Below are 15319 nucleotides of genomic sequence, written 5' to 3'. Positions count from 1 at the left end.
CTACGATTTGTCGTGTCATCGAAATGGGAAATCATTTCATTTTTAAGGTGCCTAAATATATGCAATTTATTGTTATATTCACTGCATGCGCTGTTAAACAGCTTGAACTGCTTGAAATGTAGCATTGTTTGCCTATATTTAGGCGCTGCAATTTTCCTCTTCTGTCACTACTTGTATCTATAAATAAAACTAATTTTGTATGGTTTAAAAAAAAGTTTCAATTGATGAAACTTTTCCCAGGATTTCTCGTATCGATTCCAGATCGATTGTTTGATTGAAAACGAATTTCTCTTTCACTATTCCTTTTTTCCTGCCGCCACACACATCGTTTTCCTGCAGGAAAAATAAAAATCTGCTATGACATACGAAAGTCGTTCATCATGGCTCTCGAATCATCCGGCCTGAAAGTCCAGTTAACAACCGAACCACGTGGCGGCTTCCATTTCTCTCTCTCCTCCTCCCTTGATCAAGGCACGCCGTTGAGATAAGGCAAAGAAAAAGTACTGTTTCCGTTCGCCAGGTTCGGGTCGGCACGCATACTCCAGTCAGTGCTTCCCGGCCGCTTGCTGTCGATGTCTCCTGCCCCTGTTCTTCACATATTAGCTTTTAATTTGTTCCACTCTATAAAGTTCGATTACATCCGATTGCTGATTGCTTGACACACACACACACAGAGTGCGACGACGAGTATAACCTTTGCAGTCGCTTGCTGTGCGAACGATGAAATACAAAGAAAGGGAGAGAGAGCCGGATATGTTGGCAAATGTGTGTTTGGTGTTCCTGGAATGTCTCGGAAAAACGGCAGGATCTCAGGTCGTCTCGGGAAGTAGGAAGCAGCAACGAACTGGTATATGGATCGGTAATTTTCCATACCTTTTTTGCGATTCGGCAGGCTGAACTCTCTGGCTAACACCGCGTACGTTGAGCAAAGGCAAAGAAAAAGTAAGGTTCAACATCATCAACATTTGCTAACACAGAACAAAAAGGGAGCAAGAATGAATGAGGGAGGGGGGTGGGGTTCGTAACTGCCGCTTGAATCGAACGACGGGCCAAAACAATCTGTCAAAACTCGGAACCTGTGAATCTGTTCCGCATTCCTTCGTTAGGCTACATTTAGGCGCACGGGGCGAGGTCCCGCCCCTCCCGAACAGCAAAGAATCCTTTAGAGGAAAATGAAGTTTTTTTTGCTGCGAATGCGATGCGAAAAGAAAGGATCGAGCGGCTGGAGTTAGGTTAAATCGATTCTTCTCTTGCTGGTTCGCTCGAGCAGCGCAAAGCACCCGTTTTAAAGGTGATGCTATCGCGGAATACATTATTCCATCCCACCTCCCCAAAAGACGTGAGGCCAAAACAGTAACATTCACTCTCGTTATCTGCGTCTTTCGCCATTACCCTAAGCACCCAAGAGGAAACGTTGAAGAAGCAAGTGCGTTGGAAATTCCTGATGAATTTCCCGAATATCTCTAGCGGAGTTAGTAGCCCACGGAACCGAGTATCGGTGGTGCAAAACCGGTTCATAAATAGCACTGGAGGGAATACTCGCGAGTTCGTGCAACGTCGACCGACCGAGCTTTAATATTTAGCCACTCCCGGGCCGGAGCCGGACGGAGTGTGTGCTCTCCGGTTCGAGAGCGAAAGCGGTTCTACCGTTGCTCTGCTGCTCCGACAAATTCCTAGACACACCCATCCCTTTGGGCACGGTTGGGGTTGTGCTGTTGGTGTGTGTGCGCCGGTGTAATTCGAAAACGGTACCTACCACCATGGGAAAAACCGTCCTGTAAAACGAACGAAATGGGTTTCTTTTCGCCTTTTACCTTCTGGTTTAGGGGTACCGTTCGCGCGATCGCGAGCTGTTCTTTGGCCATTGTCGGATACCGTGCCAGATAATGGCGAGCAAAAGCAGAATAGAAAGTAGGAAAGAGAGCACACTTTCCGCGCGTTAACCGCACATTTTCGTACGATATTGAAATCGTTCGCATAGCAACAAGTAACTTTGGGCGCGGATCGTTAAAGCGAGCTCTCGTTGTGTCCGTTGGTGCTTTTTTGTACCATTTTCATTCATCTCTTAATGGGGGGTTTTTGCTTATGGTGTGCTCTGTGTGTGTGTATGGGACTGTATTATTGCGTTTTTGGTACGGTTTTATTCGATTTACCACCAGAAGAAGAAACAAAAAAACCCACTAATCGGCGTATTGCTAAACGATAATGCGGGAGCTGTATTATTACCATTTTTTCCATTCATCTTTTGTACCATTTCATTGGAAATCCTTGCGTAAAACAAGATGATGATCTTTTTTTTCGTTCGCTCCATTGTTGGAGGCGGGCGTGTTTGTAGCGGTCGGCCTAAAGTTTTTCACCAGAAGAGTTTGTAATTGAACACGAACAAGCCTGTATCGATTTACAGGCAACATTTTTCCATTTTTTCCTCTTCTCCAAGGTGTGGGTGTGTCCGGGTAAATAATATGATTAGTGAAAACCCGTTTCTTTTATTAGAAAAAAAAACAACATTATCTCTCGAAAAACAAAAAACAAACGAAAAACAATCTTGTGCACGCTTCAAATTACTCGACAACTTTTTAATATTTTGTTTGCCTAGTTTTTGCCGTATTATGCCAGCGGACAAGTAATGTGAGCGCCTGTGTATGCCCATTGAAAAATTACGATTTTTTCTTGCTGCAAAGATGGCACAGGTATTCATCATATCCTGTCATCATATCCTGATACTGATTGTAACAGGCTTTTATTATGATTGATCCTATATTTCTAGGGATTATATATTTGAAGGGAAACTAGCATCTACACTCCAATAGTGAAAATGATACTCATTTTTTCACGAACACACAGCCATCCAATCCGTTCGTTCTAGGAAACCCGCAGTTGTACCAAGTACTGGGCGCATCCATCGCTCGATGGGTTAATTGAGTGCGTTGTGCCTGCCGAGGGTAAAAATGGCTTGTTTTTAGACCTTTTTAATGGCCTTTTGTCGTTTGCGCTTTTCTGTTGTCATGCTTTGAATGTTGTAGATATCATGGGCAAATTTAATTAAATAGCAATAGCTCCGTTACAACGCATTCTATCTTTTACCCTGCAGCGGATAATCTCATTGCAACGTGGCGGAGGGGGGGGGGGGGGGACCATCGGAGATATGGGTTACAATATTCGTCCCAAAACAAAACAAAACAACAGACAACTGTAAATTTGAATAAAAAATCGCTATGAAGCTTTTTACAACAAACTGTTCATTTTCTATTCGCCGCCGCCTTTTTCGTACATTCCGGGAAAAGATACGGCTCATCAATTTGCTCAAACTTTCAATACCCCGACACTCATTTCCCGAGAAAATCGGCACTCGGCCGATCGCCCCGCGGGTGGAAGGGCAGGCATCGTTCTTTATTCTTTATTTATGTCATCCATCCCTCGAAAGCGGCAGAAGAAAAATTGAACCATTTTCTTCTTGAAACACAAACACAAATGTATCATCCTGACAAAGGTTTTGCGACAATCTGCCGAACGGTTTCGAGCCCCCAAGCAGCTCCGCTAACCTTCCGAGAAATGCCGGGGCTCGATCTCTGAAACTCGAGATTGATTTGGACAGCAAGGGCGAGCGGAAGGGAAAACAGCGCATCACTCCGTCACTTCCGATTGCTGGTTAAATTGAAGGGCAGCCGAGAGATGACGTGTTAGTATTAGTGGTGTGCTCTCTGGACCACACCCACGACTCGAATTCGACTCCGGCTATTGTATTGTTGATACGATTCCAACTCCGTCAAATTCGGAATTATTAGTACTGCATGGACTATGAGTCATCCAGAGTCAGAGTCGTTTGGAATCGAAGACATCCGGAATCCGGAGTCGTCCGGAGTCTGTTAGAGTCGTCCGGAGTAGTGATGCGCTGTTTGGAGCGCTCCCACGACTCCGATCCGACTCCGACTATTGTTAGTTCGATTCCGACTCCGGGAAAATAGGACCACTAGATCCGCCCGGAGCCGGAGTCGTTCGGAGTCGTCCGGAGTCGTCCGGAGTCGTCAGGAGTCTTCTGGAGTCACCTGGAGTCGTTCGGAGTCGTTCGGAGTGGTTCGGAGTGGTTCGGAGTCGTCCGGAGTTGTCCGGAGTCGTCCGGAGTTGTCCGGAGTCGTCAGGAGTCTTCTGGAGTCACCCGGAGTCGTTCGGAGTCGTTCGGAGTCGTTCGGAGTCGTCCGGAGTCGTCCGGAGACGAACGACTCCGAACGACTCCGAACGACTCCGAACGACTCCAAATGACTCCGACTCTGGGCGACTCCGGACGACTCCGAACGACTCCGAACGACTCCGGACGACTCCGACTCCGGGCGACTCCGGACGATTCCGAATGACTCCGGATATTGCAGCGCGGACCTACCTTCCGGAGTCGATTCCGAATTTATCGGAGTCGGATCGGAGTCGACTCCGGATTTTCCCAACTTAACCCATCACTAGTCCGGAGTCGAAGTCGTCCGGAGTCGTCCAGAGTCGGTTGGAGTCGTCTGGAGTCGGTCGGACTCGTCCGAAGTCAAATTCGTCACTTTTCACCTGTACTTCTTAAACAGTCCTTTCTTTCTAGGAATAGCAGTTTGGGCCGCCAGGAGTTATCCGGAGTCGGAGATAAAATACCTGACCAAAAATATTCCACCGGTCGTCTCCGGCCGACTCCGGACGGCTCCGACTACTTACGACTCTGACGACTCTGACGACTCAGAATGACTCCGGACAACTCTGGATGAATCTGGAAAACTCTGGGTGACTCCGAAGAACTCCGGACGACTCCAGACGACTCTGGCTTCGGACAACTCTGGATGACTCCGAACAACTCCGAACGACTTCAGACAACTCCGACCGACTCTGTACGACTCCGGGTGACTCATTTTCGGAGTCGGATCGGAGTCGAAGTCTGATTTTTGCCATCATAACCCATCACTAGTTACAACCCCTCGTTTTGCAGTGGAATCTGTTTCCGATTTCCGATCGCATAATGCATAATGCTCGATTATGGAATACATTTTCTTGGTAGAATAATTATACTTAACCAAAAGCAAACAAAATCCTTCAAATGCTGGGTCATGGATGGGGGGGGGGGGTCCTGTTCTTGCTCTTGCTTGCCTCCGCTAAAGCATATGCTCCTCTCGGGGGCACGTTGGCGTTGGTCGCGCTGTGGTGAATGATAAAGTTCTGCTCACAAAAAAAAACTTGCAATGCTCAAAGCTTTGCCTACACACACACACACACACACACACACACACACACACACACACACACACACACACACACACACACACACACACACACACACACACACACACACACACACACACACACACACACACACACACACACACACACACACACACACACACACACACACACACACACACACACACACACACACACACACACACACACACACACACACACACACACACACACACACACACACACACACACACACACACACACACACACACACACACACACACACACACACACACACACACACACACACACACACACACACTCAAGCATACACAAGAGATGTACGGTTACGAGGCCACCACCCCGTTACAACGCGCGCACTCAGTCTCGCTTATGATTTATGGCATCGAATTTATGGAAGAGCATGTAATAATAAAATTGACAATTCGAATGCGGACAGCGTAGCAGGACCTTCATTTTTCCACTCCATTTGCTCCATCGCTGGAGGAAGAACGGGCGCGCCGAGGCACATTGAGACACGTGACATGTGCTCGGCAACTAAATATAGTCAGCGAGTGAAAGCGCAACCCAAAAATAGTTGAATAAAATACGTTCCTCTAGTTTTGTTTTTGTTTGCTTTCAACTGGTCAACGAATAGTAGCGTCAATAGAGGGTGGGCATTCACGTAATCGTGCAATGTGGGGACCGCTGTATCGGTTTGCACAGGACAAACCGTCCCTTTAATTTGTTCGATACTGCCTGCTCCGTGCTGCTGGCGTATGTTTGCTTTTTTTAAGCACAAAAAGCTCAAACAAATTAAATTGCAGATATTCGCTTCGTTTCGATCGGAGGTTCAGTTCGATGATCGCATATTCAACGTCCATTTATACAATGTGATCAACAGTCATTTTTAAATCGGTTCAATGCTCTTTCTGAATCTTGTTCTCCTTTACATTACTTTCCCAATAGCGCAGCTATGCTAAATTTGCTCGCCTGTTTTCCAGTGAAATAAATATGGCTGGTTTTGCGCGAAAGGTGAAATGAAAGTTTCTGCTTATCACGTCTGTCAAGAGCAAAACTTTCACAAACGAGCTCCATAGCCTATCGCCGCTGGGTGCTGGTCAGTCACTTCAAATAAGCAAAAAAAAAACGCACACAATAAACCCTACTGCTATCAACTTAACGACCGTAAAGATGGTTGAAAAATGGGTGAAATAAAGGGATTTTTTCAAAATTAGTTTGCAACTAAATTTGTGGGTTTTTATTTTACAGTTTCGCTATAAAAGAGAATAAATTGTATATACTCTCACCAACCAACCCCGCGGGGTTAGCTGGATGCAGAATTTCAATTTTCATTTTGTGTTGGTTGTTTTTCAACGAACTTTTATTTATTTCATTCACATCGGCGGTGCCATGGTGGAAAACACACCACGGTATCGCATAACCACGGTTTATTTTTTTTTTTTTGTTTTATCAAAACAACGATCCATTTACCTGCAGTTTCTGCTATTATTTGCACACTCTCTAACTAACTGCACGCCCCCGCTAGCGCCTTGCGAGGGGCACCACCCGGTCCCCCGGTGCCCCTATTTGCTGACCAACACAAGCCCAGCAAAACGCAATGGCTGATATGAATCGTGTGTCCATGTGGTATGCGAGCGCGCACCGCACCACGAGCAAAGGAAAAGTTTCTGTTCTCTTTTGTTTTTAAACGACAATCCCCCCTAGCTGCTGCTGCTCCCGTGGTATGTGTGTGTTTGATATTTGTCTCGCTGGTTTTCCCAATTTCCTTCCTTCCCGCACAGTTTGCAGGATGGACAGCAATTATTTCCCGCCTTTTCCGGTAACAATACGGTTTGCCCTAATGTAGTTTTTGTTTTCTTTTTGCTTGTTTTCAATTCGCAGCTCTGCAGTGGACACCGTCACCAAGACCAAAGTTGCCATCAAGAAAATATCTCCCTTCGAGCATCAGACCTACTGTCAGCGAACATTGCGGGAAATCAAAATTCTTACCAGATTCAAACACGAAAACGTAAGTTTTACGATGTTGTATTTTTCTATTCGTGGAACGTTTTTACACACTGTAACATTTCCCACTAGCGTCTTTCAAACATTCACAGAACGGAGCAGTATTGTATTGCACTCAGATCGATCGTCTCGGGACATTGACAACAGAGAAAGCAAAAAAGTGTTAATAGCCCAAAAAAAAAAGAATTAAATTTCATCAAAAAGCCTCATGAGAATATGTCTGTTTCGTCTATTTTGCTTGCAAATCACTGCCAGCGCGCACCATTTCACTGTAGTGCTAGTGTTTTCTGATAGCGTTTAATAATGGGATACAACTTGTCACAACTTTTCCTATGCTTGATGTTGCCACTTTGTTTGATTCCTATCTTTGCACCTTTTGTTGGATTCCCTCTGCCCCCTCCCTTTACTGTTTGTTGTTTATCTTTGCCGCCTTCTATTAACATCAGCTGCGTCGTCAAATGCGTCCAGTTTCGGGCTTTGCTTTCTCTGCGCATGGAAAAGTTTGTGCAAAAAGTTGACGTTACCGTGTTACCATTGGTACATGTTCTCTGCAATCGAGCAAAACAGAAATGACAAACACACATCGTATGAACGACAATGTGAAGTGGCGTGAAGCTTTACCATTTAATTCCCCACTTTATCTCTTACTGCGACATTAGGGCTTTTTTGTGTGAAAAGCAATAAACTTATCTAGAGCACCTCTTCCAAATAGCTTCACAAGCACCGTGAAATAGAAATTACAATTTACAATTCAGTTCCCGGGAGGGTCAATCGATTTCCACTCAACGGATCAATGCTAATTGAATAATGATGCCAAACGTCCACGACCGGGGGATGGAGTGTAGATTTTCAATTTAATGTAACCACGGTACATGCATTTGCACACTTCAGGCGCTTTGTGAAAATTGGTGTGGAAATCAAACTCTTATACAATAATACATTCGCCATGTTGCCGATGAGGTCGTAAAGGAACGGTTACGAAACGTGAAGCATACAGGGGTTTCCGAGTAATTTTAAACTTCTGTCGCATATGTTTTTTTCATTGCGATAATTGCCAAGTTGTTGTACAAAATTTTCAACTCATCTTTGTTAAAACGGCAACACAATTTTGTTGATTCATGGGTCTCATCCGGATCCGTAAAGTGAGCTTAGTTCAGATCTTGAAAGATCCTGACGCTCGTTAACACGGTAAGGGCCGTATCTCTTCGCCTCGTACTTCGTCTCAGATATCCTCAGAAGGTCGAACACAGCAGTGGGAGAAAAGAGAATATAACATTCAGCAGAATCGGTAATTACTAGCAGATTTAGCGGAGAAAGAATGATTGAAAATGATCCGGATCACCTGTTTGAATGAATCGGAACTGAGCAGTTTCTCCAAAAAGTAACTTTTTAACATCTGTAATGATAACTCTGTTATTGTATTCAATATGTGTAAAATGTGTTAAAGCTTTTTTAAAACATCTCGTGAGCGGAGGACATATATGCTGTATAACAATCAAAAGTGACCCGGTGAACCCTGCCACAGTCCAAAGTCCATTAAAATGTATGCCGTGTTTCATCCTACGGGAGAGTGTGTGGCTCTTTGTGTGGCCTAGAATGACTTTCTATCCCTAAACTGGATTTGAATCTATTTCCATATTTTATACTGTTATGGTCCGCATCGATCGAACTCTTGGAAGAGATTGTTCGACCTTACTATAGGAATAATAGGTACCTAAAACAACGTTTGCCTCTAAGCAAGGCACATTGTGTTTTGCGAGAACTGTTGCTGTTGAGGCATTCTTGAGCCCCGTTTCTCGGAACGCGGGAACACTACACTAATTTAAACTTTTCTCGTTTTTTAACCGTACGGAAAGTTTTCCCTTTATTCATTACTCCAGTAGTTGGAGATGCCAGGAGCAGAGCCGCCACCGTATTCCCCCATTCGTAACCTGTCCAGGACAAAAGCGAATGATGGATTATACACTATTCTTCCAATCATCCGCCGTAATAGGCCACTTTCGCAAAATGAAATCGCATTTGGGGACGATTTTTGAGCTCTTAATTCATCAATCGCACACACAGCACTTCAGCAGCCAATATTACTCTTCCCTTTCTCTCTCTCTCCCCATCGAAACACACAAGGTTAAGTGTGTGCCACTCGCTATTTGATGTGCCACGTCTGCTGCGATGGATTGGTTTTGGAGGATTGTGTCCGGCGGTACTTTCTTCTTGGTAGCCGCAAAACCGCCGGCTGGCTGGCTGGCGCGTGTCCTTAAAGAAAAATCCGATTTTAGAAGCATCGGCACTTCTTTTGCCCAGCTCGCAGCGCTCATATCCCGCGGTCATTAATCTGTCGTACTGTCGGCGCTGCTTATCCTGCTGTTGCCATTATTGTTCCTTCGCCTTCTCCCAGGCAGGCGGGTCTCAGTGGGCGATAAACATTGATAATAAAGCAGTTCCAGGAATCTCTCCCTCTTTTCTTTTAGTGCCACCAGCAGCAGCGCAAAGCAGATGGGGGAGATGAGAATATAAGGACCTCTGGGGATGGGTGTGGTGGTACCATTACACTTTGCTCTGAGCGCTCTATTTTTCTCCAGTCACTTCCGAAAGTTGTCAATCATGTGCCGGTTTAGGTTGACTGGTTTCGGTACAAGGCTTGTGTCACGAGATAAATGAAGCCCGAAATGCGTCAAGCGCTCTTGGCCATTTCGCTGCCTGTGTGTTTGTGTGCTGTTTCTGATCTCTTACACATATTTTCAGTTGAGAAATTTGTTGTACTAGGAGGCGTTCTTTGCGAGCAAGCTATGTCAAGATTTCGGCTGTTCGGTTGTATCACGCGGATATTGTTTACATGCGGAGTACTGTCATAAGATCTCTGTTCGATTGTTCACGATGTGTTGTCGAGCGTGAATCACAGATGCGTTCGGTTTCGGCAATCTACAATCTCTTTGCGGACGCAGCACACAATTCCTTGCCTTGGTCGTTTGTTGGCACGACGGTGGTGTGGTGATATCATCATGTACAGTCATTATTTACGCTCCCTTACCCCAAGATCACGCAGCAATTACCCACAGTTGGTCAGCCCTTATCATAGCACATCCACACACAAACGCCTTGTGTAAACTGTTGTTGTGCGGGGACAAGACTACGCTTAACTGTGCTCTACTCTGTTTGTTGTTGATTGACTCATCTAAAGTACGTAAGGTATATTATTTGCATATTGCATCATTTGTGGCTGGCACGTGGAGTAGTACTTAGTAGCTCGATATCAACTCAAACGGGATCATCTTTCAGCCGTTTTTCAGCGAATCTTTGGACGGTTTTCTGGGGAACTGTGTGCCTCCTAGCAATAGTATATTGAAATTGAAGATGGTTAATGCTGAAAGGTGGAGAGCACACCATCTTCAAGTACTGTAGTAGCAGCACCCTTTATATCCAATCCACAAACGACTCTTTTCGCAGTCAAAGGGGCTTGCCATCTAATGCTTTCCCCGTAGCTCAATAATGAATATCTTTCTGCTCATCTTGTAAAATTCACCGAATTCATTCAGTTTTAATGCGGTTTGGAGAGGAAAAATTCTCCGAATTAGAAAAAGCATCTCCCCAAAGTTTGAGATATTGACAGTGCACACTTTCGCTAGAACCTAACGACGACTGCTGCGCATAATTTTAGCGATGGGAAATATATTATTTCGCAAAATTTTATCATTTATCAACAATAACAAACGCCATATCGCAACAGTTCAATTCAAAAAGTTTACTACCCTCAAACCTACAAAAGTCCCCGAAACAAGAATTGTGATAGATGTCTTTCCTATGCTTATGCCTTCATCATTTAATTTCCTTTGACAGCAACCGCTTTGGGTTGGTGGGTGCAATATTTTCCTCCGCTTAACTTGCTCCAGCTTGGTTTGTGCCACGCCTTCCCAATGCACCTGTCGCACGATATAAGTCATTTTAGTGGATTATTCTATTCCATCAGTCCATCTTGATTTAGCCCTCGGGAGCTACATGACGCGGTGCGCTATCACATCGATACAACCCCCACCTCCCCTAAGGGACCAGGGTAATGATGGGCGGTAACCACACGACCACCATCGGTGTGGTGTGGCAGTTGTCTATTTCCTGCTGACATGCTCGCCGTAAGTTTACTACTGTGCCAACCCCTGGACATGGTTCGGGATGTGATGAGACCAATGATGAAGGAAATAAATAGCTTCACCTTCTGGGTAAGGCCCCAGTCTTCTCACACGACGCTTTTCCACTGAAACAATTTTACCTCCGAAGAAGAAGAACCCATGGGCAGAGGCATCACCTCATCTGCTGCAAGCTCATTTTGTCTGAAAGTTAACCAGGATGATGTACAGCCACTACTACCATCACCGACCGACCAGGGTTACGTGGAAACGATTGTGCTGCTGCCGCCGCTCTGTCTGTGTTGTGCGTGCTGATGGATGGGAATGTTACTGCCACCACGCTGGGGATGTAACATTCCAGTAACAAGCTTCCGCGATATTGCTTCTTAATTTTGCCGACACACGATCTTCCAGCAATCTCCAGCGCACTGATGCTCCCTTAAGGGTAGTGGCGATGTTTATGAACTTCCGCACCAGGAGGTTAATGTTTAAAGTTCGCTTAAATCTCCGTTGACGGGGTTGTGCGCTGGTTCAGGATGTAAAAAGATGTTCTTTTGTTGTTTTTGCTGGTGCATCCTTTTCATTTTCTTACGGACCTTCTTCCAAGGCTCCGTGGTACGATCGGGGGAAAGAAACCAAAACAATCCCCCTCTCCGGTTTTGTGTTGTGTAGCTGGCCTCCCTCGGTATTTTAATAGTGTTGGCAGGCTTGTGTTTGATAAAGTTCACGACTCGACCACCGCCGGTTGTTGTTGTTCAATCGCGCGCGCACACACACACACGCACACATTATATATCCGGCAACGGCAATGATGGCCGTTGGCCTGTCCCAATATTCTCTTACGAAAAAGGCTCTCCCAGAACGCTCGGAAATAGGAATGGAAAGGGTCATCAGTGCGGCGCGCCCCACTGGTTGAAAGTTTTCATGCTCGTCCGACGAACTCTCCTCCTGCTGTTGTTGAACCCTGGGGGAGGCAACTTGTAACTTCTTTTCTCGGTAGCGAAAACCCCCTGTCCCGCACGAGAGAAAGAGTAGCAGAGAACGGGTTCAGAAACATCACCGATGGATGGAAGGTTCAGTTTGGGGCGAGGTTTGTGTTGCATGCTGAAACATTTGGGTTTGTGAGTTCACGGGGCCCATCGGCTACGAAGCAACGAACGATGATGAGATGTGCCAGCCAGATGAGGAGGAGATACACAACAGTGACTGACGACCGTGCACAGTTTGCCCATTGGGTTGGAAGGAAAACCGACCGGTCGGTCGGGTCGGTCGGTCCGCTGTCTCTCCAGTGTTGCCCCAAAATAAGCATCCGCAACTGTCCCAAGTGGCGCACCGGCCTCGAAGGCGAGCATCGAGAGCAACGTACACCAGGAAAAAAAGAGGGTTAGGCTGCGGGAGACAGGACGCACTTGGGCAAGCTTACCGGATTTGTTTATCTTTGAGCTCCGGAAAGTTCCCACTGCCTCGTTCAACAGACCGTGGAATGATTTTTATTTTCAGTGAAATGCTCGGAAAAGCGCATCGTGCCAAGGCTTTATCGGAACTCAACACAGGCTCCACGGCCACCCAGAGAATGTAGCTTGACGAAGGGTTTTGTCTATTTCTATTTTCAAGGCCCTTTTTTCAAACCGACAGTTCAATCATCAGCTCGGGTGGATATTATTGACGGCGGGGTTCTTTCCGCATTGTTTTAAGCCCATCTTCACTGCAAATCAATAAATGCTAACCGATTCGCTAACCATTGCTTCTTCTTCTTTCTCTTTTTCTGCTTTCCTTTCCAGATCATAGACATAAGAGATATCCTCCGGGTGCCTAGTATAGAGCAGATGAAAGATGTATATATTGTTCAGTGCTTAATGGAGACTGATCTATACAAACTACTAAAAACACAGGTAAGCCTGGGAATGGGAATCATTGAAGAGATCAGCTGGCTAGAATATAGCCTCTTGAGGGGGTCACCACATTTGAAGGACATTTTAAAACCATTAACCATTAGTTTCCGCACACAAAACAAAGCAAAATAGAACAAATTCATTGGTTCTTAAGTGCAATTTTAATGATTAATTAACAAAAGACTTGATAGTTTTTTTAGTCTCGCTGGATAGTCTCGCAGATAATGAGAAAAAGATGAGCAAATGAGTAATATGAAAGATTTCCTAGTTATTGTCCTTAAATATGTCGCAAACATAGTGAATTTTACAATACAGTACACAAATACACAATACACAAAAAAACACTGCGACAAAAAAATGTCAAAATAAGAATCAACAAAGCCCAAAGTGCGTTGGAAAAATACACTTTATTAACAAAAAGTTGCAGATGAAATCGATGAAAAAGTTGAAAAAGAACGTAAACAATCGTTTGAACCCCGCGGACCTTATGTCAAATGACCAAATTAATGACCAAAGTGCTCTGTATTCCACCATCTAATCTCCTTAATCTATCTGGCTGGGAATGGGAAGAAGAAGAAAAACCCGCCTAAAAGTATGCAATAGGTGTGCAACATACGGGGACTTCCGAAAACCGCCTAAAAGTATGCAATCGGTGGAGTAAAAAAGAGACATTTCATCCTTGTGACGAGGTAAATCCAGCGTTTCTGTGTAAGTTTTATTACGTTTTCAATCGAAAGTAAACTGCCAACTTAATTGCCATGCAATTAGGATCACAATTTTCACGGCTCGTTGGCCAATCTCCAACTCCAAGGTAGCAAAATCTCTCTCTCTCTCTCCTCAATAGTTACGCTAATTACGTTCTCGGGGTTTTGGCACAAAGTTTACCCTAGATCCTTTGACCGTCATATAATGTGTGCGTTTGTGTGTGTGCGTGTGTGTTTTTGTGCCCGGGTGCTCCTGACAGTTTGATTCCTTCCCTCTATCCATCCGGTATGCACTCTGGGGCCGAATAAATGGTGCTGCTGTCCGGGTTCACATTGCTCAAACCAGGAGGGGCAATACTCTCCTTCCTGTGTCTGACACACTCAATGAAAGATGACAATTTCACCAACAGCGTTTCGGTATCGGACGCCTCGCAAGCACTCAGTGCCCAGCAGGCCCAGGAACACCGTCACACCATATCTGGGTAGACATTTTGCTCCCCATTTCATGAACGCCCCATTCCTCGCCACCATTGCTAAGCGGCGAACTCGTCCTTTCCCCGCATTGCCGTGCCTTTGCTAAGCACGGACGACCGTTCAAGTTCATTTTGTCTAGTCCAAATTCTACGTAAAGTTTTGTGTTCAAAATTCAATTAGACCGTTCCGCATTTCCACATCGAATGTGTTTGGTGTACCAGTCGGGGTCGGGATGATGTTTTCTACCTCGCTACGCTTCACGCGAACTGCGTGCGATGCTGCGGCAACACAAAGCAACTTTATTTATGTGCACGCATTTTCGCGTACCTTCCGCGGAAGCGCGGTTGCCAGGCAGGTGAAATGTGACATGACAATGTCCACCAGTTCCCCCAGGTCCTGATCCGTCCCCAACTGCTGCTCTGCACTCGAGGGTCGAGGCACGGAGAGTTCATTTCGCTCGTGATTGAGCCGTTCGGCTGGAGTGAGATTTCCATTTTTAATGAAGCGTTGGCTTTTGTGTGTCCTTTCCGTTTTTTTTTTCTTCTTTTTTTTGCTTTCAATGAAGTGTGATGGTCTTTTTTTCCCCATTCACGGGCTCGCTCGCTCGCTCTCCCCGAATCTGCTTGCTGAAAGAATGATTAAATGACCCTTGTCTCGGGCGAGTGTGTATTAGATTACCTGAAAGTCAAGCCTAGGCCAAGCCCTTAACGTTTCAGGGGAGGATACCGGACCTGCGAGCGGACATTTCGGCACTTCCGGCAGAGTCCGGTAAGCCGTGTGGCCGTGAATAGAGAATAAATGTTGAAGGAAAAGTGTGTATGTGTGTGTGTCCCAAAACCAATCAATTGCAAGCATTTCCGTTTGATCTAGCTGCTGACGCTGAGCTTGCAGCTAAACT

At 45.5% G+C, this 15319-nt stretch overlaps 1 protein-coding gene across 7 annotated transcripts in view; it reads left to right on the top strand.

Moving 5' to 3' along the window:
• LOC120957306 (mitogen-activated protein kinase 1) overlaps positions 1 to 15319 on the top strand; it is a 55606-nt gene that overhangs the window by 30159 nt on the left and 10128 nt on the right. For all 7 annotated transcript variants that reach the window (XM_040379446.2, XM_040379445.2, XM_040379447.2 and 4 more), the window contains exons 3-4: positions 7111 to 7237; positions 13133 to 13243. In XM_040379446.2, the coding sequence (XP_040235380.1) occupies positions 7111 to 7237; positions 13133 to 13243 (238 nt within the window). The remainder of the gene's footprint in view (positions 1 to 7110; positions 7238 to 13132; positions 13244 to 15319) is intronic.

Source organism: Anopheles coluzzii, chromosome 3, assembly GCF_943734685.1.
Source record: "Anopheles coluzzii chromosome 3, AcolN3, whole genome shotgun sequence".
Classification (NCBI taxonomy): domain Eukaryota; kingdom Metazoa; phylum Arthropoda; class Insecta; order Diptera; family Culicidae; genus Anopheles; species Anopheles coluzzii.
Note: the sequence above shows the minus strand (reverse complement) of the source record. Positions and strands in the feature narration are given on the sequence as shown.